The sequence below is a fragment of the Hyalella azteca genome, unplaced genomic scaffold (assembly GCF_000764305.2).
Source record: "Hyalella azteca isolate HAZT.00-mixed unplaced genomic scaffold, Hazt_2.0.2 contig7943, whole genome shotgun sequence".
NCBI classification, from domain to species: Eukaryota; Metazoa; Arthropoda; class Malacostraca; order Amphipoda; family Hyalellidae; genus Hyalella; species Hyalella azteca.
Window position 1 is genome coordinate 28,433 of NW_025938050.1, and position 24,097 is coordinate 52,529.

The window sequence follows — 24,097 nt, forward strand, 5'->3', positions numbered from 1 at the left end:
TAACACGGCAGTCATGAGTGACTGAGTCCTGTAACACGTCAGTCATGAGTGACTGAGTCCTGTAACACGTCAGTAACAACGAGTGCATCAGGGCTGAGTGAAGGTTGCGGGATGGATCAGTGTTGAGTGACAAATGGTGGGTTGATCAGTGCTAAAGGATGACTGCGTCAGTGCTAAGTGATGGGTTTGTCACTCCTGAGTGACGAGTGCCTCTGCCCTGAGTGGGACCAGCTACTCACGGGCTGGGAGAGCTCCCAGCGGGTGCGGATGTGGATGATGGCTTGGACGATGCTGTCGCAGTCGTTGTGGATGAAGGAGAGCGGGCCTGACTCGTGGGCGATGGTTAGCGTGAACTGGTTGTCGTCCACCAAACAAACCTGCACAAATTACATACTTTTATCCATCAACCTAAATACCTGCACAAAATCAAATTAGTAGACAGGTACATCACCATCAATATACATTAAAAAATATAACTCAGTAGGTGCTCACTGCAGTGAGTGACAGAGAGCGCATTTTCTCGTCGACGAAAATGTGAAAGTCACGGACGGACAGACAGACGGACGGACGGACATGGCGAGCACAAAAGTGCATTTTTTTCATAAATAAGAAAATGCGCTAAAAAGAATAAATTAAGCGGGCATAAACAAAGACAAATGATAACAGAAAAACGGACAAACCAGCCATAGATGCTGCATGAAAGAAGATAACGCTTATAAAACCCAAATACTAAACTCGATACCGACTGAAAAGTCATGAGGAACATGGAGAACAAAACAAAAGAGGCTTACGATATCAAAACATGTATACATAAACATCGTTCCGTCTTACTAACAAGATTGTTCCCATAATATATTGGAAAATAAGTGCTATAACCTTTATATTGGTGCTATACCCCTGGCCTACTGATAGCAACGTTCAAAACCTAGACATTTATGATTATATTATGGGTTAAAGTAACGGGTTAAAGTAAAGGGTTAAAGTAACAGGTTAAAATAAAATGTTTAAGTAAAGGGTCAAAGCAAAGGATTGAAGTAAAGGATTAAAGTAAAGGGTTAAAGTAACAGGTTTAAAGTAACAGGCTAAAGTAAAAGGGTTAAAGTAACGGATTAAAGTAACACTTTAATGTATACCAGCCTATATAATAGGTAAAGAGATACGCACCTCCTCGATCTCAGAGGCGTAGTAGACGTCGTTGAGGAGGACAGAGTGCGAGAGGACCTTGGTCTTCTCGGCGGAGGTGACTTGTATTGCCGAAGGACCGACCTTGATGGCGACTTTAGTGTCTTTGTGCGAGAGTTTGAGTGCATTATTAAAAACTTTGAGATCCTCGTCAAGTGAAGTGGTTGCACCAGGTAGCTTCTGTTGGTCAGGATGGATGTGGTCGTTAAGACGAGCCGGAGTATCAAGAAATATTAGTTTCTTGTGGTTCTTGAGAGGAGCGAGTGCGCGGTCGTGATACTTCGTATACTCTCGCACCCAAGAGTCCGCGTTGTAGATGTACGCAGCATGGATATTTTCGTAAGCGACTTCAGGTAGAACCACGAACCATTTCTGTAGGAACTCGGTCCTGAACCGGTTCTCGGTGCTGGTGTGAGTGAAGTCTATGACGAGTTCAAAGGGCTTGCGGCACACAGGTTTCAGCGTCAGGATGACGTGGTAAATCAGCTGGTCGCCATTCGTCTCGCCGATTTTATAGCGACGAGCGATGTAATAAAATACGGGATTACCAGCCCTCGAAGTACCGGCTTGATAGAAAATGTTCAGAGTCTTGATGCTTTTGAACTCATCTTTTTCATGCATGTTATGCTTGGCCATGATCTCCTCGAACTTGGTGCTCGTCATGTCCATGCTACTCCACTGCGAGTCCATAGGCTTGTGTTCTGGAGGACCAAGATAGGCGAGCAGGGTTGCCATCTTGTCAAACGGTCGTCTGCCAACAGCCTTGTGGTCACGGCTACTGGACAGGTACTCGCCTGAGGGACAACAACTACCATCAGGGACTGGTATCAACACTACTATCAGGGACTGGTATCAACACTACTATCAGGGACTGGTATCAACACTACCATCAGGGACTGGTATCAACACTACCATCAGGGGCTGGTATCAACACTACCATCAGGGGCTGGTATCAACACTACTATCAGGGACTGGTATCAACACTACTATCAGGGACTGGTATCAACACTACTATCAGGGACTGGTATCAACACTACTATCAGGGGCTGGTATCAAGACCAGGGATCACGGTAGCAAGTTTTAAAGGTTACATGAGCTCTCGTAACAAGAATATTGTTATCTAGCAGCAGTATATTTATGAATCGTTCAAATCTCCTAGAAAATTTCTACAGCGCCAAATATTTCAATCATCATAAAGTTGCTACTGCATCAGGTAGTCCAATATTTAATTACTCCAAGATGTTCTACGGTCTACAGCATCAGATACGTAATTCGAGCATAATAACTAGAAATTTTGATGACAGTTACTCGATTATAAAACATATCAAGCTTTAGCTTGACCGTGCAGGTAATATATATAAATAGCATTAAATCAATAATAAAGTTTTCTTCAATGTGTAGCATTAAATTGAGTACCGGTACCTATTTTCTTCTGGTAGTAAATCTAAGCGCCATAACCTTCGAGTTCCCCTAACAGGTATTTTTCACCGTATAATTTATAGAGCACTAGAAGAGCATCTAGTATCTTCTGGTGATTAATGTAAGCACAATAACTTTAATGCTTCTTAACAATGAAATAATAAGAGTATTAACTAGACTACCTATTTTCTCCTGATGGTTCCAGAGGAGGCGGAGGAAGAGCATCTAGTATCTTCTGCTGATTAATGTAAGCACAATAACTTTAATGCTTCTTAACAATGAAATAATAAGAGGATTAACTAGACGACCTATTTTCTCCTGATGGTTCCAGAGGAGGCGGTGGAGGGCGTGCACGTTGGCGTCGCTGATGAAGGAGATGCTGTGGCTCGCCTGCTCGACGCTCTCGCAGTCGCTCGCGATTTGGATGAAGAACCGACGCGCTGACTCGAAGTTCTGCGGAAATATCATCAAGGTAAACGGTTCTTGCCATCAGAGCCTGCATGCTTGCAACAAAATATGCAAAAATATAAAAAAAATTCTCGGTTTCCTGCTATCAGGACCTGCATGCTTGCGTCAAAATACGAGTCCTTGTCGTCGAACCCATGATTCTTAGAACCGTTAAAATCAGGATAGTTTGCGTCAGAACCTGGGTAGTTGCCATGTTTACCTATCACGTCTCCCTATTCATATACCTCAACGTCACCCTATTCATACACCTCAACGTCACCCTATTCATACACCTCAACGTCACCCTATTCATACACCTCAACGTCACCCTATTCATACACCTCAACGTCACCCTATTCATGCACCTCAACGTCACCCTATTCATACACCTCAACAACCAACAACTCCTTCCAACCCTCCATCACCCATCATTTCCAGTGTATTATCCAGCGCCCGTAGTCCCTCCACTTTTCCATAAAGTTACAACATCCATCATCGCCTTTATAGTCCTCACCCTCATAAATCAACATCTCTTTTTTGTGACCCCGTCCCCCATCCCACCTGCCAGAGGTACTATCTTACGTCCCCGTCCCCGTCCCACCTGCCAGAGGTACTATCTTACGTCCCCGTCCCTGTCCCACCTGCCAGAGGTACTATCTTACGTCCCCGTCCCACCTGCCAGAGGTACTATCTCACGTCCCCGTCCCACCTGCCAGAGGTACTATCTAGCACAGCTCTACTGTACCTGAGAAGGAAGGCTTGGTGCAGGTGCACAGCTCTACTGTACCTGAGAAGGAAGGCTTGGTGCAGGTGCACAGCGAGTGGATTATGTTGATGACGAGACCGTGGGTGGACGCACGCATCGACACCTGTCCCGTACACACCTGCAACACAAACACGTTACACCCAAGATATCAACACGCTAAATCTGTGACAAAAACATTACAATATGACAAACGCGTTACACCTGAGATATCAACACGTTACACTCATGACCTAGACACGTTTCACCTGTGATATCAACACGCTACACCTGTGACATAAACGTAAAACCTGAGAAAAAACACGATAACCCAGAAAAACAAACACATGGGCTGTGGTGTTGCGGTTGCCAGAAACTTTGTCTCTCGCAACCAGGGACCCGGGGGTTCGAGTCCCACGCAGGACAAGTTCTTACGGGAACCTCAGCTCATGGCCAACTCAGCCATTCATTCAATTCTGGATGATGAATTAGTACCTGGCTGGTCCAGGGTGTTGTTTACCTGGCTGGTCCAGGGTGTTGTGTACCTGGCTGGTCCAGGGTGTTGTGTAATGCAAACAAAATGCTTCTGACAGGTCAGCGAGCCAGTGATTGTTGTAGAACTTACCTGTGGTAAGTCCATCACTGGCTTACCTTACCTCGCTGACCTGTAACCCCTTCCCAGCCGTCACAACCAGGATGGACAACAAAAAAACAAACACATCAATTCCGCGGCACCAACATGTGGGATGGGGCATCCCTCCAGCAGGGTAACCGACCAACCCTCCTGCAGGGTAACCGACCATCCCTCCAGCAGGGTGACCGACCATCCATCCAGCAGGGTGTGACCGACCAACCCACCAAGAGTGTGACGGTGTGGAAGAGGTAGGGCAGATGGCGGGCGACGTCCAAGCAGTTGTTGAAGGAGAGCATGAGGAGGTAGCGCGCTAGGATGGCGATGTCGTCCCACATGAGGTGCTGCTCCAGCGTGCTTGTGGGCGACGTGCACGTCTTGTCGATCACCTGAGCACGTGGTGCACGTCATCAACACGTCATCAAGCATCGACACTTGTACACGACATTACATGTTGTACAACGTAACTTGTACACGACATCACATATTATACATCGTCACTTATACACGACATTACATGTTATACATCGTCACTTGTACACGACATTACATGTTATACATCGTCACTTGTACACGACATTACATGTTATACATCGTCACTTGTACACGACATTACATGTTGTACATTGTCACTTGTACAAGACATTACATGTTGTACATCGTCACTTGTACAAGACATTACATGTTGTACATCGTCACTTGTACACGACATTACATGTTGTACATCGTCACTTGTACACGACATTACATGTTGTACATCGTCACTTGTACACGACATTACATGTTGTACATTGTCACTTGTACACGACATTACATGTTGTACATCGTCACTTGTACACGACATTACATGTTGTACATTGTCACTTGTACACGACATTACGTATTACATATCATCACAAGCTTCACATCATTCAACATTCAACAATATCGTGCCTGCCCAATATTTGACAAACAGGTAAAACTGAAATGTGTAGCATTTCACAAGCTTAAGCACGATGTTCAGCTTAATGTAAAAAATATTAATGATATACAAGATAAGAACCACTGGGATTCCTGCAAGTGAAACAAAAGAAAAGCAACCTTGATGGTCATTATTATTAACCTTGATGGTCATTATTATTACTTTAATGATCATTATATTATTTTCAGCAAAGAAGGCCACATGTAAGCTTACCTTACAGAGACGACCGTATACCATATAAGCAACCTTGACGTCATTATATAATGACCAGCATAATAATGACCATCATAATAATAATGACCTTGATGGTCATTATTATGATCAGCAAAAAAGGCCACCTGAAAGCCCACCTTACAGAGACGCCCGATGACTTTCCTGGCGACGAGGGCGACGTTGGCAGAGGCGAGCGCCACGGCGGTGTCGGCCATGATCTCCGCCTTGGGGGACCCTAGGCCCCCCGTCACCGACCGCTTCAGGAACGAGTCCAGCACCATGTCGATCAGCTCTGACACCTGCAATATGGCATGGTGTCAGACATATGAGATGGTATGATATGGTGTCATGGTGGTACAATATGACATGGTGTCATGGACACCTGCTGTCAGTGAGCTCCGACACCTGCAATATGGCTGTCAGTGAGCTCCGACACCTGCAATATGGCGGTCAGTGAGCTCCGACACCTGCAATATGGCGGTCAGTGAGCTCCGACACTTGCAATATGGCGGTCAGTGAGCTCCGACACCTGCAATATGGCGGTCAGTGAGCTCCGACACCTGCAATATGGCGGTCAGTGAGCTCCGACACCTGCAATATGGCGGTCAGTGAGCTCCGACACCTGCAATATGGCTGTCAATGAGCTTCAACACAAACAAAAGCATATATAGAAGCAATGCTATTCGTATGTTCATTGGGAAGTAATATTCGTGGCACATTCGCACAAACCTGGCCGATGTTGCCCCAGATTTTGGCCTGGATGGACGGGTACATTTCCTCCTCCTCGATGGTCAGGGTGATCAACTTGTCTAAGATCATGGAAACTTTCTGCCGCTTCTTGTCGTCAGGATGGCTGCAGAACCTGAGGGTCAACCGGGCACTTTGTATCAAAAAGATGACAATGAGACTCAATATCAACAGTTTTTAGTAATCAATACACAAATATACATGCAGCATAACAGCAAAAATAAGCAGTAAGCAATGAAAGGTTTACGCAAGACTGCATCTCGGTAGAAAATATGGTTCCATTTCATAAAAACAAATTAATAATTACGCTTACATCAATTAATGCTTGTACATAATACTAATACAGCAGTTGCCCAAAGGTTTCATCATATAAATACATTACGGTGGCCACCATTCCTATATCCATGGAGCTACAACTCCTACAAGCATCCTACAAATCGTCATCCAACTTAAGAGTCCAGCTCATTGTCGCGAGATCGACGGAGTACTGAGTTGTATCCTATAGGATTCCTTCACTATTTAAGCGTTCTAGCCCGACAATAAAACGAGATGAAATTTATTTCCAACTGTTTACTTGCAATCAGTTTGTAAACAGACGTTAAAAACTATGGATGCGACCTGATGATGTTATGTTGAGATCTCACCATGTAATGTTGTGATGGAAATCTCACCTAATGAGACTATGACAAGATTTTAGTGAAATTGTAGTGAAGTTTTAGCAATGATCTCACCTAGTGAGATTATGATAAGATTTTGGTGAAATTAAAGTAAGGTTTTAGCGCTGATCTGACCTAGTGAGGTTAGGCAGCCAGGGCGTCTCACCTAGTGATGTTAGGCAGCCAGGGCGTCTCACCTAGTGATGTTAGGCAGCCTAGTCTCACCTAGTGAGGTTAGGCAGCCAGGGCATCTCACCTAGTGAAGTTAGGCAGCCAGGACATCTCACCCTGTCTCTTATACACATCTAGATGTGTATAAGAGACAGATCTTACGTCCCACCTGCCAGAGGTACTATCTTACGTCCCCGTCCCACCTGCCAGAGGTACTATCTCACGTCCCACCTGCCAGAGGTAGTTGTTGAAGGGAAGCATGTGCTGTTCCTTGCTGAACTCGACGTGGTTGGCGATGTTCTGCAGGATCTTGGACATGAGCATGAGACCGCGCTTCACCTGGGGACTCGGCTGCCGGTCCAGGATGCCCATCTCCACGGGGGTCACTGCCACAATGAATAAAAACATACAAATAAATAAGTGTGTATAAAAGAAACACGCTGTGTCTTAAAGCAACACAAGTTGTGTGACATACAAGCAAACGTTATGTGTCAACTGCAATGATATCAATGCAATAAACTCGCTGTAGAAATAAATAAACTGTTAATAGACACAAAGACACGATGTGCGTCAAAAACTGCATTGGAATCACTTCAACAAACACACGCTAGATGCTATACAAAAACAAGCTGCGTATCAAACAATCACTGCTGAAGACTATTAATTTCCGACATCCATTGAATATCATATCCAAGAGTATCAAACGAAAAAACCTAAGGAGTCTATGAAGCAGCATAGTCTCACCAATAGCAGGATTGATGAAGCGCAGGAAGATGACAGTGCCGACGGCTCCTATGTTGTTCTGAGGGAACTGAGGGAAGCGTTTGCTCAGAACCTGGAAGAGGCAGTGGCACATGCTGCGCAGCTGAGGGGGGAACCTGCAACATATGGTTATCATTAAGGCATCGAAATTATCTTACGATTATCAGTCTAAATTATCAAAGATATAGCAAATCTAGCGGCTGATATGCAACATTAGGATATCGTAAATTTTATTAGGATAAATAATTATTATTCTATTAGAATAGAATAATAATTAGGATATTAATTTACGTAAATTTTATCAGGATATCGTACATTTTCTAACATTCACCAGTCAAAATCTCAACAAACCACACGGGATTGAGCGTCAACAACAATAATACATTATATGCTCATTGCTCAAAAATAAATACCCTAACAGGATTTCGACCGATCACGGGTTAGATTTTGTTATTTTTCGGCATCATTTAACCCAATCAGAAGTCAAGTTTAAGAATAGAAATTTAAATTGAATATGTGAAACTAAAAAATATAAGAATCGTAGTTGCACACCGCAATGATAAAACTGTGATAGGATATCAAAGGTCATTTCAATTGAAAACCACAACTAAAGAGCAGCATATCCTACACCACTAACTTGAAGACAGATGATGCAGGTTTTCACCTGTCAGCAGACACGCTAAGCTGAAGACAGACGAAGCAGGTTCTCACCTGTCAGCAGACACGCTAAGCTGAAGACAGACGAAGCAGGTTCTCACCTGTCAGCAGAGCTGACGATGGCGTTGAAGACCTTGGCAGTGAGGGCGATGAGGTTCTTCCTGTTCTCAACGACATCCTCGTGGGGGTCTAGCCTGGCAGGGTCTACTTCGTAGGAGAGGGGCAACGTGCCAGCCTCCGTGTAGACCAGGGGTCTGATCAGCGGCTCCAGTAGGTTGTGCAGGTACGAAGCCCCGTATATCTGAGCCACAAATGCACATATTATTATTATAATCATTATAATTATTCGAAGCTTTTATCGTGGCGTCTGGTTCAAACGAACTATGAGGGCACGTCACACGTAAGATTAATAAGATAATATAATTAACATACGAGTATTAAAACGTAGATCTGAGCCAAAATAACTCAATCTCGTACACTGCATCTGACCAACAAAGAGGATTCTTAATTGCTCGAATACAGTTGTGAACATCAAGCGAGATTATTATAGGATAATTTAATAACGAACCTTGAAGCAAAAAGCCATGATTTTGGAGCCGAGAGAGTTGCCCCTGAAGAGTGTCTGCATGCAGTCGGAGACCTCAACCTCCTTGTAGAACATGTTCCACAGCAGCGGCGACAGCAGGTGCTTCGCGTCGAACAGCGTCACGAACATGCGGGCCAACTCGTCCTGCAACACCGAGGGCAATAAATACACAGAAAAGATGGACGTGAATAGAGAATTAAGATCATACATGCGGGTCAAATTGTCCTGCAACACCGAGGGGCCATAAATACACAGAAAAGATGGAAGTTAACACGTGAATAGAGAATTAAAAACATACCCGGTACGTAATCAAGAGCACCAGCGATAGCAGGTGTTCTTGACCAGCGTGACCGCGACATTCAAAACTCTACACGATGACTTTTGGTCTGACCATGTGGGGCGTTTGGACTGACCATGTGGGGCGTTTGGACTGACCATGTGGGGCGTTTGGACTGACCATGTGGGGCGTTTTGACTGACCAAGGGGCGTTTGGACTGACCATGTGGGGCGTTTGGACTGACCATGTGGGGCGTTTGGACTGACCATGTGGGGCGTTTGGACTGACCATGTGGGGCGTGATGACGACGGAGGCGAGGGCCATGGCGATGGGCAGCTCGCCCTTGTCGCCGATCATCGTCACGAGCTGGACGAGCTGCTCGTAGCGGTCCGCCAGCACCGTCTCCGCCAGCGTGTCGAACTCCGTGCCTTGTTGCAGGATCTTCGTCAGTACCTGCAGGAGTACGTCAGAGGCACGTCAGGGCCTGTCAGAGGCACGTCAGGGCCTGTCAGTGGCACGTATGGGCCAGTCACACTGTCACAGGCATGTCAAAGCCACGTGAAAACACATGATGGCATGTGAGGTCATGTGAAACAATGAGAAGTCAGTTTTGACGTAAAGGCATACGAGGTTTATCTCCATGAAAGTCAAGGCCTACCCCACGTCAGGCCTACCTCAATGAAAGTCTTGAAAGGCCTACCCCACGGCAGGCCTACCTCCATGAAAGTCAAGGCCTACCCCACGGCAGGCCTACCTCCATGAAAGTCAAGGCCTACCCCACGGCAGGCCTACCTCCATGAAAGTCAAGGCCTACCCCACGGCAGGCCTACCTCCATGAAAGTCAAGGCCTACCCCACAGTAGGCCTACCTCGATGAAGGCGGCGCGGGTCTGCAGGTCCTTCTGGTAGCCCAGGCCGATGGAGTGCATGAGGCCGGAGTCGATGTTGGCGGACAGGAGGTTGGACATGGCCTGGATGGCGGCCGTGCGGAGGGCGGACAGCTTGCCAGGTGGCAACCGCTGCCTCGTTGGGTCCTTCTCCATTTGCTGCACACAGACAACATACAATAAAACATTCTGATGGAAATACTGATAGAATAAAAAATCCAGTCAAAGAATCAAATAGTAAGATTGAAATCTATAGTCAAACATGTGATTTGGAACATCGCTGGTCTATGCTGTTTACGGGATCTGGGTAATATCTGTAGTATGAATATCATGTGGCATGAAGAGTTTTGAAGACGATATGGTATGTTTATCGAATGGCATGTCTAAAACGCGGCATGGATGGAATGTGGCTTGTATTCAATATATCATGTCCAGTATGTGGTATGTCAAAAATGTGGCACATATGAATCAATTTGCTTAAAAACTTTACACCACTGAAGCAAAAGCCCTGACTGAAGAACGTGAAGCCCCCAAAGCCCAGGCTGAAGCAAAAGCCTTGGCTGAAGCAAAAGCCATGGCTGAAGCAAAAGCCCAGGCTGAAGCAAAAGCCTTGGCTGAAGCAAAAGCCATGGCTGAAGCAAAAGCCCTGGCTGGGGCAAAAGCCCTGACTGAAGCAAAAGCCCTGGCTGAAGCAAAAGCCCTGGCTGAAGCAAAAGCCCTGGCTGAAGCAAAAGCCATGGCTGAGTAAAACCCCCGTGAAGAGCGTACAGTTCTGACGTACAGTTCCTGAAGTTCTGACCTCCTGCGCCTCAGTGCAGTCGTTGAGGAGGTTCATGAAGAGCGTGAAGTACTTAAGGAAGAGCTGCGACTTGGCCTCCATGAGGTCGCCTCTGTCGCTCTCCTCCGGCTGCAGGGGCAGGCCCCTGAGCAGCGCCGCTACCGCCTCCATGCACGCCTGGTCCAGGTCTCGGCAGCAGGTGTTGATCTCGTACGACCACCTGCACAGTCGCGGGACACTTAGGGACTCCTGCACAGTCACGGGACATTCAGGGACTCATGCACAGTCACGGGACATTCAGGGACTCATGCACAGTCACGGGACATTCAGGGACTCCTGCACAGTCACGGGACATTCAGGGACTCATGCACAGTCAGGGGGAATTCAGGGACTCCTGCACAGTCACGGGACATTCAGGGACTCATGCACAATCACGAGGCATTCAGGGACTCCTGCACAGTCACGGGACATTCAGGGACTCCTGCACAGTCACGGGACATTTAGGGACTCCGGCACAGTCACGGGACATTAAGGGACTCCGGCACTCACGGTGCATACAGGGACTCTGGCATAGTCATGTATACCTAAGACGTACCTACAACTTAGTCAACAAGTTCGGGGGCCAACAAGAAAACACAATATTCTGGACCTATTACTTACTAGCAGTCAAGAACAGTTTGCAAATTTGATTTGAGTTTCCGATGGCCTACTGGTAGTGATCCCTAGACTGGCCTGGTCTATGGGCCCTTAGGGTGTAATCTGGTGGGAGTTGCCCATGACCAATAGAGACTCACCCCGAGACTGTGGCCTGGTCTATGGGCCCCGGGGGCGCGATCTGGTGGGAGTTGCCCATGACCAATAGAGACTCACCCCGAGACTGTGGCCTGGTCTATGGGTCCTGGGGGCGCGATCTGGTGGGAGTTGCCCATGACCCAGTCGGTGAGGTACTCGACCATTTTGTTGCGGAATTTCATCTCCTGCCTGAAGGCGAGGTCGTCCCGACGCTGCATCATGACCTCCACCAGCTGGCACAGCTTCGTCTTGATGTGCAGCGTCAGCACAGTCATCTCAAGATGCCGCACGTATCTGCACAACACAAAAATCTCAGGACTCCAGGCTGGAATTCAAAAGGAGTACATAAAAACAAGTGCATTTAATATATTGAATCTAAAAAATTGATCCTAGATTTTCCTCTAATATTTCCCTGGTGTTATGAAACTGATCAAGGTACCAGACTATATCAATCTCGAATGTATATAAACCACCATAACTAGAACTACACCCCCGTAATGAAGAGCTTCCGTAATATGCGCTCGAACTGAGGTTTTGTGTGCAATGTGCAAAGCTTGGCAGATGGTAACCAATTTTTAACTTAAAAGTCAATAACTGCCAATTTGGACTAGAGTAGCAAGGGAATAATGTTGCACAGCAAATAAATTTTTCAGTTGGTTGTGCCATAGCTTACCAACGATACTCGGAGCATTGAAGCTGAAATAACATCAAGATTGGGATAATAATGATTGAATATTTTACAAAGGAGTGGGTTAAACAATAAAAATGAGCTGCCGCGAATGGTTAAACCAAATCTCTTTTGAGGGAACTCGTGTGTTTAGAAAACTTTTATGTTTCTGTATGGGCAGAAAACGTATATAAAACGTATGCTTCTGTATGATAACATATGCTTCTGTAGGCTCGTATGGGCAGAAAACGAAGGCATTTATATACCTGACGATGGCGAGCATGAGGGGCTCTATGGAGGTGACGCCGAGATGTTCTGATGGCTGGTCACTCTTGTTCTCCAGCACGTTCTTCATGATGAAGATGATGTGGTCGATGAACATGGTGTTCACATCGCTCACCACAACCTGCAAAATATTGTGATGTGGTCAATAAAATGGTGTTCACATCGCTCACCACAACCTGCAAAATATTGTGGTGTGGTCAATAAAATGGTGTTCACATCGCTCACCACAACCTGCAACATCATGGTTGATGTTGCAGGGCAATATATTATAATCTTCATAGTGATGTGGACAATAAATGTTGTATTCATTTCTCTCTAAAATTCAAAAGTCACTGCAAACTCTAGGGTTACGCGGCTTCATATACAATCATAAGTCCATATACAAGACATTTCATCAATGACGTTAATACAAACGGCATATAAATGGTTAAATGCTTCAAAATAAACAACGAGCAACAATTTTAAACGCAAGACAACTCATAAATCGTTCGTTCCGAAGCTGATTCCGAGCACATCGTTAAGTTCATAAGATATTTTTTCAAGATTTTGCAAATCTTACTTGAATGTCTACAGTGTTTCAGTAGCATTTGCAAAATGTGTTTGCAGTATGCAAAATATAATTGAATTTCTTCAAAGTCAAAATGACTAATAATGAACTGTATTGACCCGAGCAAAAGTTAATAGAACTTGTTCATCAAAATATATTAAATTTGCCCGAACCTGAGTTTGTTGGTCGAAGAATTTATCAACAATGAGTTTAATTTGGTCGAAGAGGCTGGGGTAAAGGAGGGGCGACATCTCGTGGCCGACGAGCTCCTTAACGTGCTTCTGGATCTGCGGGCCAAAGCGCTCGTTGTTGCACACCAGCAGCTTCAGCAGGTGCCCCACGAACCTGGGGCATGGGGGCATGATGAGTCATGTGTGCCCCACGAACCTGGGGCATGGGGGCATGATGAGTCATGTGTGAATCTGGGGCATGAGGGCACAATAATTGTGCCACTGATGCCCAATGAACCAGGGCCCGTAGTATTAAAATAGTTACTAGTTCATCACCCCGTCAGCTAATCAGTGAGAGCTTTTCACCCACCAATCACAGGCGAGGCATCGGCCGCTACGTGTACTTAGGCAGATTTGAATAATCTTCCAAACGACGCTATACTACCGGACTGTGCAGTGCTGCGCGACTCACTGCGTGACTGAGCAGTGCTGCGTGACTCACTGCGTGACTGGACAGTATTGCATGTCCTGGCTGGTGGCCGCAGGCAGGATGGCCTTTTTGGCTGCGGCCTCGGACGCGGCGGCCACGGAGGCCGGGGACCCCGAGAGGCACCCAAGGAGCGGCGCCCCCAGACCGGCTGCCCCGTGGAGACCGAGGTGGGGGGGCCGGGACGAAGGGGACTTGCCCATGAGACACACGCCCCCCAGGGCGCACAGAAACCCCGTCATGTTGGCCCACTCGTTGACCTGGTCGATGACCTGTAACACGCAGGTCATATAGAGCTCCTGCAACACGCAGGTCATAGAGCTCCTGCAACACGCAAGTCATAGAGCACCTGCAACACGCAGGTCATAGAGTACCTGCAACATGCAGGTCATAGAGCACCTGCAACACGCAGGTCATAGAGCACCTGCAACACGCAAGTCATAGAGCACCTGCAACACGCAGGTCATAGAGTACCTGCAACACGCCGGTCATAGAGCGCCTGCAACACGCAGGTCATAGAGCACCTGCAACACGCCCTATATGTGTACTACACACCACACACTACACACACCACACACCTCCAGCTCGTGCTCAGAGCTCTGATGGGACGCCCTCCTCTTAGCAACAGAGCGGTGGAAGGTCTCAGCGATCTGTCCGTCCTCGAGTTTGGTGCGCGGGTGCGACGTGAGTTGCTTGGTCAGACTCTCCCAGTTGATGAAGGTGTCCTCCCACGCCTGCAGTACCCCAGGGGTGCACTTCTCGATCTTACGTAGCAGAGCTGTGATCCTCTTCTGCAGAGCTGCTCGACCTCGGGACATACAGAGTTATTAGTGTACTGCAGAGCTGCTAGACCTCGGGACATACAGAGTTATTAGTGTACTGCAGAGCTGCTAGACCTCGGGACATACAGAGTTATTAGTGTACTGCAGAGCTGCTAGANCATTTTTAAAACCGCAAGTTTACCGCTTGATGAAATAACCCCAATCTAATTATTAACATTTAACAAAAGTGCTTAGTGCAATATAAGCACGAGAGTGACGATCCTTGATTGATTACCAATCAGTGATGATATGGCCTAGGACGAGTGAGGTTGTCGAACCGATCTCTGTGACGCAAGCTTCACCGTTTCTGTTTGGTGGTTTTGAATTCTAGAGTGCTACTTGAATTCTGGGGTGCCATTCAATATTTCACTGATCTTGAAAATCATCATCCATTCATGGAACTGGCTGCCTACTGCATCACTTGTCTACTTTGACCTGTCTCCAATGCACTCATGGAGCGAGTGTTTACACAAGTCATCAATGTGAGAAACAAGCAACGAAATTAAATTTCAACTAAGGTACTGGAGACACTTATTCGGACCAAAATCTATCTGCTCAGCCGCAACAAAGTGATCAGACCCGAAATGTTAGATTAATGTAATATGCAAGCATGTACGGAAATAAACAAAACGCAGATGACCTGTTTCCGTGGCTTGCTCATGTTGAGCGATAGGGAAAGAAGTGCCACAATGTGTTAAAAAAAGGAAAAAGTGCCAATGTAATCAAACACAGGGAAAGAAAAGTGTCTAAATGTTCCAAACAGAGGGAAAAAATATAACGTGTTCAATTTGGCTGATTATCGTCAAGCCAGATAAATGCACAGTACATAGAATAGTTTTTTTTCCTTTTTCTAACCAACGTTTCTGACGAATAGTTTCAATAAATTTGGAGGTATTATTCTATTTTTGAACAAATTAATTTCTGGTATATTCCTGATATTTTGAGCTAGACAATCTGGTATTCTCGTCAAGAAAAAAAGCTGACAACACTGGCTCCGTCCTGCTATTGTGTGGGGAATAACCTCCATGTTTTCTCTGCGGCATAAGTTATAAAACCGAGAAACATTACAATTTGTACAAAATATATGTATTGCTTTGAACTATAACTTTTAGGTTTTTGACGGAACCGTTCAATCTATGGCTCAATCTAGTATAAAGCAAAATTGATGTAAATCTACTGTATAGAATAATTCTAATGGATTTTCGCAGAACTTATGCGTATGGGACTAAAAAACATAAGTTTTTCATTAGTGTACTCGTCGTTGATTTTTAAAATGTCAGAAGTATTATTTCATAGCTCATATACATGTATATCATTTTACTTGGAATTTGCTCAACGTTTGCAATATGGTCGCCAGCGTTAGCCGTCAGCCAATCAACGTGCGAGAAACACGGCATTACCAAATATGGTCATATACCGAGGCAGCTCCAAGAGGGTTAGTCCATTGCGGCATAAGGGGGGAAAACACATTCTGGAAACTTGATCGCCCAATCTCTCTATCTATTCCCTGTCTCTTATACACATCTAGATGTGTATAAGAGACAGTGCCTATAGAGACCATGAATGTTATAACATCAACACACCCGAGAACAATGGCCCAAAGCATATATTCGGATGCATCCATCCTCACTGACGTCTAACCATGCAGCATTTAATGTTCGAAGAGCGCGGTTTCACAGACAGTGAAACCGAGTGTAAACGGGCCTTAACACGGCGTGTAAACGGGCCTTAACACGTCACGCGGGTTACACGTTAGGGCACGCTAATACACACGCAAGTGTATTGGCTATGCTACTCTCACTCGTGCTGAGTTCCTTATGTCAAAACACTTTTTATTCTTAAGGGTGCAATTGACACTGGTAAAAAAATTACACGAATTGCTAGTCAACACAAATGCCGTGTAACGCGCACCTGCACCATGCGCTGCACCACGCACCTGCACCATGCGCTGCACCACGCACCTGCACCATGCGGCGGCAAGAAGCAAGCAACAGCATCGTGCATCAGCTGGCCCAACTGAGGGCAGATGCACGGTAGTCATGGACTGGCCCCTGACACGACTTGCCTGCCGCGGCCGAGGGAGGAGGAACACTGAGGCGGAGTCCCAGCGTGGTTTGGGACTACAACGTCTCCTGGGGCCATACTTTCAAAACTCGATAAGTGAACGTAAGTACTAACGCTCTACTTTCTTGTCTATGATTGGTGGATTTTGCTTGAAAGGCCGTCAATGATTGGCTGATGAGCTTACAATCTCTTAACTGTTTTTGAAAGTATAGGCCCTGGACTGCTACGTCCGAAACCCTTAATAAGGATAATAAGGCATGCTTCACCCACTTGGATCATGCGCGCCTGCGTGACTTTATTGAGCGTGTCCGTGAACATGGCGCGCAGTTCGCTCGACTTGCCGTAGACGAGGTCGATCTGCGGCCACCACGGCAGACGCGGCTGCGTGATAATCCTGGAAAATACAGCCATGCTATAAAGGCTGATATGTTATTACATATTATCATTACTATTGTTGATTCGTACGGTGTAAGACATGTTCTGCAATTTTCAATCCGGAGGCTTTAGCACGACTTCGAATGAGATAGCAGGCATTTATAGAGCATCTTCAGAGAGAGTGCTGCGGTCACATTAAGAAGCTTCATATGAATATTTATATGCAGGGGTTGGAAAAAATAAGGGAAACGCCCTATATTTTGATATCGTAATTTTTGAACATATTATATATAACATAAAAAAACGTGACATATAAAACGTGATATTTTTTCATCTTTTATTGTTTATTATTGCTGCTAATTGATATTTTATCCTGACACAAATATTTTTAGTAACGTTTTGTGCCTATAACCTAACCTATAACCTATAAATGGCTAACCTCGACCTCAAAATTGTAAGTGCCAGTATGGCAGGTGTTAGTGTGACAGAAACTTCCCGAATGCTCGACGTTTATAGAGGTACCGTCTCAAAAGTAATGACTGCTTTTGAAAGAGAAGGAAAACCGTCATCAGCAAAGCACAGGTCTGACCGAAGGTTCAAATTGTCCTGAGGGAGATCGTCGGTAACTAAATCGAATTGTGAGGAACAATCAAAAGACCACGGCTGTTAAAATTACTGCAGACCTCAATGGACACCTATTAAACCCAGTTTCCATAAAGACTTTGGCCGAGAGCTTCACAGCTCTGGATTCTATGAAAAAAGCTGCAATCAGTAAACCTCTGGTTTCAAATACAAATGTTTCAAAGCGTTTAGAGAGGTGCATAAACCTCCAGAATATGTCCCACTAGCAGTAAAAAAATTTGATTTTCTCTGACGAATCATTTTTTACCTTATTTCCAACCTCTAGCCCAGTTTACGTTAGGAGACAGTTACAACGAAGCTGCCGGTCAGCTGCGGCAGAGCCACATCAGTTCATTCACATGCAACTTATTAGGGGAAAGGTGCACCCCAAAGCAGCACTTGCCCCGTGTAAGTCATCCTAGACTATACACGGCATCTCTCCCCATCTGCCATCTACCCATATGGCCCCGACGTTTTCGCGTTGTAGAAAAACCCTTTGTAGACAGCAGCAATTTTGACCTTTTCTTTCTCCCTTTTTAGCGCATTTTCTCGTTTATGAAAAAAAGGCGTTATTGTGCTAGCCATGCCCGTCCGTCCGTCCATCTGTCTGTCTGTCCGTCCGTCCGTGACTTCACGTTTTCGTCGAAAAAAATACGCTCTCTGCCCCTCACTGCTGAGTACTGAGCTATATTTCTTTCGTTTGTGACTACCACTTCTCGCGTCTACTACGCGAGCTACCAAATTTTGTCGCCAAAAACGGATCAGAAAACGGAATTACACGCAGCCACTCACCGGTAGAGGGAGCTGATGAGCACGAAGTGGTAGTGTGAAGGTGAGTTAGAGTTGAGGCAGACTTTGAGAGCCTCGTTGTTGTGTGGGTTTATTCTGAAGAGCGACACGAAGCAGTCGATCATGAGGTCGACGTCTTGACATATGAAGACCTGGCCTCTGGTGAAGGGCTTGGCAGGGTTGAACAGCACCACCTGCATCAATGAATATGACATTGATATGGTAATGATTATGAGCATCAACATAATTGATATTTATACGGTAATGATAGTAATACGAGACATACAAGTCCCTGATGATAATGATCAAGACGGTAAATAAATAGCTCGAGGATATCATAGCTTGTGGCGAGACATGAATAAATGATTGTTGAATACATGATGGAAAATTAATACATTGCTGATTAAAGAAGATTTCTGGACTGCATCAGCTGGAGTCCTCGGTGTTGATGTAGGATGTGGTCACCTACCTTCAGGTCGTTGATGATGCACCTGTCTCTTATACACATCTAGATGTGTATAAGAGACAGGTACTGCAGAGCTGCTGGACCTCAGGACATACAGAGTTATTAGTGTACTGCAGAGCTGCTGGACCTCGGCACATACAACGGAAAATGCTTAACCCATGTGATCAGACTACCGAGTGAAGGTACAGTCTGTCGCTATTGACATTCTGCAGAACAAGAAAATTCATGCATCTTCTGAAAATAACACAAAAAAAAAAATTTACTCAAGAAGATAAATAATGTATAGATACATAGGAAAGACTGGCAGAAGCGTTACTGTAACTATAGTAACAGTAATCGGCTCATTAGTTCCTGCATACATCTCGCTAGTTGCGGTTGTTAAGGTGCAGGGCTCACTAGTTACAGTGTAGGGCTCGCTAGTTACAGTGTACGGACTCACCTGACTGCTGATATTGCTGACTCAGTACACGAGAATCCTGAGACGCTGCATGTAGTAAAAATAACGAGCGTGAGCATAACGAGCGTGATTAGATGACGTGAGTAAAGGGCGTGAGGGAAGAACACAAGTTCAGGATTTAGGGAACACAAGTGATATTTGAAGTTGGTATACGAGGAAAGAGCAGCGAGCTCAAGAGTTGAACTTAACTTATTCTTTCTATTGAATAATTCACTAAAGCCTGCCACGTATACGTTTTTTTTCTCAAGCTAATGCCATCAGGTTAAGTAAAAGTTCTTTCATCTGTTTAAGGCAACAGCATTGCTTAGCTTGAGAAGTTTATATTTCTTACTATTTATCTGCATATCATTAATTTACATGTACGTGACAGACCAGTCGGGTTATTCCAGACTAACGTAAATAAGTAATTAAAGTATTTGGTAATCATAACACGTTATTAGTAAGGTTAATGGTAGCACGAGTCGTAGTCTGATGGTTCAAGTGTAGTGGAAGACAGTGGTAGATGACAGTAGTATAACATGAAGTAGAGTCTCTACCAGTGGTGGGGATGGTAGATGCAGCTGCCAGCTCCTGGTAGACGTGGTAGTTTGGTAGCAGGTAGGTTACAGTGGCCGTGACTTCGTCCCATACACAGCGTATGTCAGCCTCCTCACACAGCAGCGCGAAGCACGACATGGCAACCAGCACGGCCTCCATGTCTATGCTCCATAGGTACATCAGGAACACGACCTGTAACACGACATGAGCATCAGCACGACATGGACATGGCAACCAACACGGCCTCCATGTCTATGCTCCATAGGTACATCAGGAACACGACCTGTAACACGACATGAGCATCAGCACGACATGGAGGTCACCTACCTTCAGGTCGTTGATGATGCACTGCACCAACTGGAAGACCACGTTGTTGGAGTCGTTGGTGTTGATGTAGGTGGCGAGCTTGCAGAGCTTGACGCCCGTCACCGCTGCCGCCTCCGTCATGTGCTTGCCTGCAGCAAAATAACGCTTATCACTATCAAAGCATAAACCTGTATCACTAACACAGCACAAACCGTATGATTATCGTAGTATAAACCTGTATCACTAAAATAACGAGTATCACTATAACAGCATGATCCCGTATCATAACATAAAACCGTATCACCATCACATCATAAACTCGCATCACCGTCAGAGCACAAATTCACATCACCAACACAGTCATGGGAAGCTTCTTTTAATGTTCCTGCAAATAACTACTATTTTCCTACCAGGAGTCCATGCAAGCTCCCCTTCCCTGAAGGCACGACGTGTAAAGTCAAAGTATGAAATTAAACTAGAACTATAAATCAGCGTAGAAATTGTAAGGAAACTAACTGGTCATGAAAATGATTCACTGACCAAACCATGCAAAAGTTCTTGAATTTCTGTCATAATTAGGCATTTAGTGAGTGCACTCCTTAAGTTCATCATATATAATTTTCTTTTGTTTATAGACTGGTTAAAGGCATGCAAACTAATACTAATTCATTCAAGGTAAAGTGGACCCCGTACCTCAGTTTTGCACTGGTCTCTTCTCTCACTGTACATACTTCAATATAAATAAAAGGTTATATAAAAAAGGTGGATTAGGATGGTTGTAAGGGAATTGGAGATCATCACTAATTCAATGTTTTCCTGAACCCTTTGCAACAAACACCCCAGGCACATCACAAAACCATCACCACACATTACATCCTACGCATTACATCATTACGCATCTGTCGCATCACGTCACCACATCATTACATCACTACGCATTACATCACCACATCATTACATCACTACGCATCACATCACCACTCATCACATCACATCACCCACTGGCCGCGTGAGGCACTAGCGCCTTCTTGAGCTGTTCGATGAACATCTTCTTCTTGTGATGTCGCACGGAGCACGGCGCCCCCGCGTCTGCGTTCACCACCTCCTCCAGTACCTTCTGCCTCACAAACATTAACAATATCAGTCAGCGGACAACATCAGTTTGTTATCAAAACTACAATTATTCCAACATATTCGGCACAACTAAAAGTGAGCCTGGCAAGGATTGACAAGGCAGGATGGACAAAACAGGGCAAGGCGGTATGGACAAGACAGGATGGACAAGGCATAGTAAGGCAGTATGGACAAGAAAGTACAAGGCAGTATGGACAAGACAGGATCTGGATGGACAAAGCATAGTAAGGCAGTTTGAACAAAACAGGACAAAGCAGGATGGACAAGATAGGACGAGTCAGGATGGAGAAGACAGGGCAAGTCAGGACAAGGCAGAATGGACACAACAGGATTAGGCAGGATGGACACGGAAGGATGGACAAGGCAGGGTAGGCCAAGGCCAGATGGATACGGTGGCTAGACCACTGACCGGGCAGAGCACCAGCAGGATGATCTGCAGGGGCCAGACCTGCGCCCGCTTCTTGCTGTTCTCGTTGAAGGAGTCGAGACACTCGAAGAGGAACTCGCAGCACTTGGCCAGCTCCTCGTTGCGACATTTCTGACATGGACAGCGTTACTTATTACACTGGTAATGCAGGTATTGATTATTCTATTCCCCTTCATATCGTTTTTTATCACGCTGGTAACACAGGTATCTATTATTCTATTCCCCCTCACATCGTTACTTATTACACTGGTAATGCAGGTATTGATTATTCTATTCCCCTTCATATCTTTACTTATCTCACTGGTAACACAGGTATCAATTATTCTATTCCCCCTCACATCGTTACTTCTCACACTGGTAACGCAGATGTCAATTATTCTTATAACCATAAACAGCGTTACTTCTCGTACTGGTAACGCAGGTATTATTTATTGTATTCCCCATACATCGTTACTAATCACACTGGTAACACAGATATCATTTATTTCATTCACCCTCACATCGTTACTTCTCCGACAGGGAACACAGGTGTCAGTTATTCTAATCACTAGAAACAGCATTACTCCGCAGACCGTTAACGCGAATATCAATTACGCAGTTTTAAATGCGCAATGCAGGGCAGGTTATACCCACTACTGAACAAACAAATATAGCGGGGGGCGCGTTTAGCATTAAATATATACATAGATTACGACAAAAGTTCTATCTCAAGACCTCCTGGAAACAAACCAACATATTGCATTGCATGAATCACTGACTGTCCAACCATGACCTAATCTTCAACGCTATAATTCTGTACACTATAATGTTTTAGTGTAGTTAGGCAGAAGTTCTTCATTTATGCAGGTTCCATTGAAGACCAGAGCATACTTTTCTTAACAATTTTCTTATTGTTTTTCTTTTCAATAAGCCGAACTAAATTTCTTGCTAGTGCTTGGAGATCACAAGCAAGTTACCAAATGACATTTTACTGGAATACGATGTTTCGAATATTCAATATTCATTATCAAGCAGGTGAAGAGTTATTACAACGCTTAAAATTTAAATTTGAAAATGACATAAGTTCATACAGAAAGCATCTTGATACGGTTAAAAAAATAAAATTAATCTGAGAATAATTTCAACGTCCTGACGAATCCGGCGCTTTGCAAATTGATAGCAAGAGACTCGTCATTGATAATGAGAGCCTCCGCTATGGACAGTCTCGTAGTGTCGGGGGGCACCGCATGACGATGCTGGTGCAGGCCTCCAACGTGGCACGGGTGATGGTCTCGTTGTGGGCCTCCCGCATACGATTCTTTGGTCCTCCAGCTTGCAGATGGCATGTGAGGCTGCGGCTCAATGTCGTGCTTGTCAAACCGATGTAATTTACATTTTGGAGAAGTCTACAACCTTCTTTCAAGCAGGAAAATTTGTAAACGATATTGGTTTCTTGCGGCGGTCCGGACTTTTTACATGGATTATTTTTCATAATTAAATTCTTGATCTTTTTGTTTCTGTAGTAAATCGAGAGTTTCATTTGGTCACTTAATATTGTGCAGCTTATGTTATTTTGCACAAGTGAACTAAGGACTTATTCGTCTGGCCTATGGCCGCTGTTCATCTGATTTTGATAGTAAACTCAGGTGACGCAACCTCTTGATGTGGATTCATCTGTTCGGTTTTAAAGTGCTCGAAAATTTGAAATATCTGTGTACATAGTTTTGTTTGCAAACCGTTGTTAACGAGAATTTGCTTGCAAGTTCGGAGTTCAGTTTTCAAGTCACGAGCGGATGTACAGGTCTTGAATGCTCGATGCGATGTATGATCGAGTGCGCGTTTGGTACTGATTTTGTAGCGCTGGGTACATTCGCTTTCTTCGTTCAAGACCTTTCCGACGTCTGTAGGTTTCCGATAAACTCTAGTGACGAACGAATTATTATCGTCTTGCACCAGTATGTAGAGAAAAGCAACTTGTGATTTTGCCCAAATTCGCAAGTGAACGTCAAAAAGGAATTGCGTTCTAAAGCCGCGCGCAGCTTCATCATGTGATCTTCA

The 24,097-nt window shown here is 45.0% G+C and overlaps 1 protein-coding gene across 1 annotated transcript in view; it reads right to left on the reverse strand.

Annotated features, from left to right (window-relative positions):
* Positions 1 to 24,097, reverse strand: part of LOC108681342 (neurofibromin) — a 45,830-nt gene that overhangs the window by 15,608 nt on the left and 6,125 nt on the right. The window contains exons 7-27 of the mRNA XM_047881427.1: positions 22,043 to 22,171; positions 21,502 to 21,616; positions 20,521 to 20,648; positions 18,737 to 18,927; positions 17,219 to 17,342; positions 16,821 to 16,845; positions 14,642 to 14,862; positions 14,079 to 14,335; positions 13,580 to 13,751; positions 12,841 to 12,980; positions 11,986 to 12,201; positions 11,137 to 11,335; positions 10,320 to 10,496; positions 9,740 to 9,904; positions 9,157 to 9,318; positions 8,690 to 8,889; positions 7,914 to 8,047; positions 7,401 to 7,555; positions 2,910 to 3,054; positions 1,165 to 1,976; positions 240 to 377 (exon numbers count right to left, since the gene is read on the reverse strand). Coding sequence (XP_047737383.1) covers positions 240 to 377; positions 1,165 to 1,976; positions 2,910 to 3,054; positions 7,401 to 7,555; positions 7,914 to 8,047; positions 8,690 to 8,889; positions 9,157 to 9,318; positions 9,740 to 9,904; positions 10,320 to 10,496; positions 11,137 to 11,335; positions 11,986 to 12,201; positions 12,841 to 12,980; positions 13,580 to 13,751; positions 14,079 to 14,335; positions 14,642 to 14,862; positions 16,821 to 16,845; positions 17,219 to 17,342; positions 18,737 to 18,927; positions 20,521 to 20,648; positions 21,502 to 21,616; positions 22,043 to 22,171 — 4,005 coding nt within the window. The remainder of the gene's footprint in view (positions 1 to 239; positions 378 to 1,164; positions 1,977 to 2,909; positions 3,055 to 7,400; positions 7,556 to 7,913; positions 8,048 to 8,689; positions 8,890 to 9,156; positions 9,319 to 9,739; positions 9,905 to 10,319; positions 10,497 to 11,136; positions 11,336 to 11,985; positions 12,202 to 12,840; positions 12,981 to 13,579; positions 13,752 to 14,078; positions 14,336 to 14,641; positions 14,863 to 16,820; positions 16,846 to 17,218; positions 17,343 to 18,736; positions 18,928 to 20,520; positions 20,649 to 21,501; positions 21,617 to 22,042; positions 22,172 to 24,097) is intronic.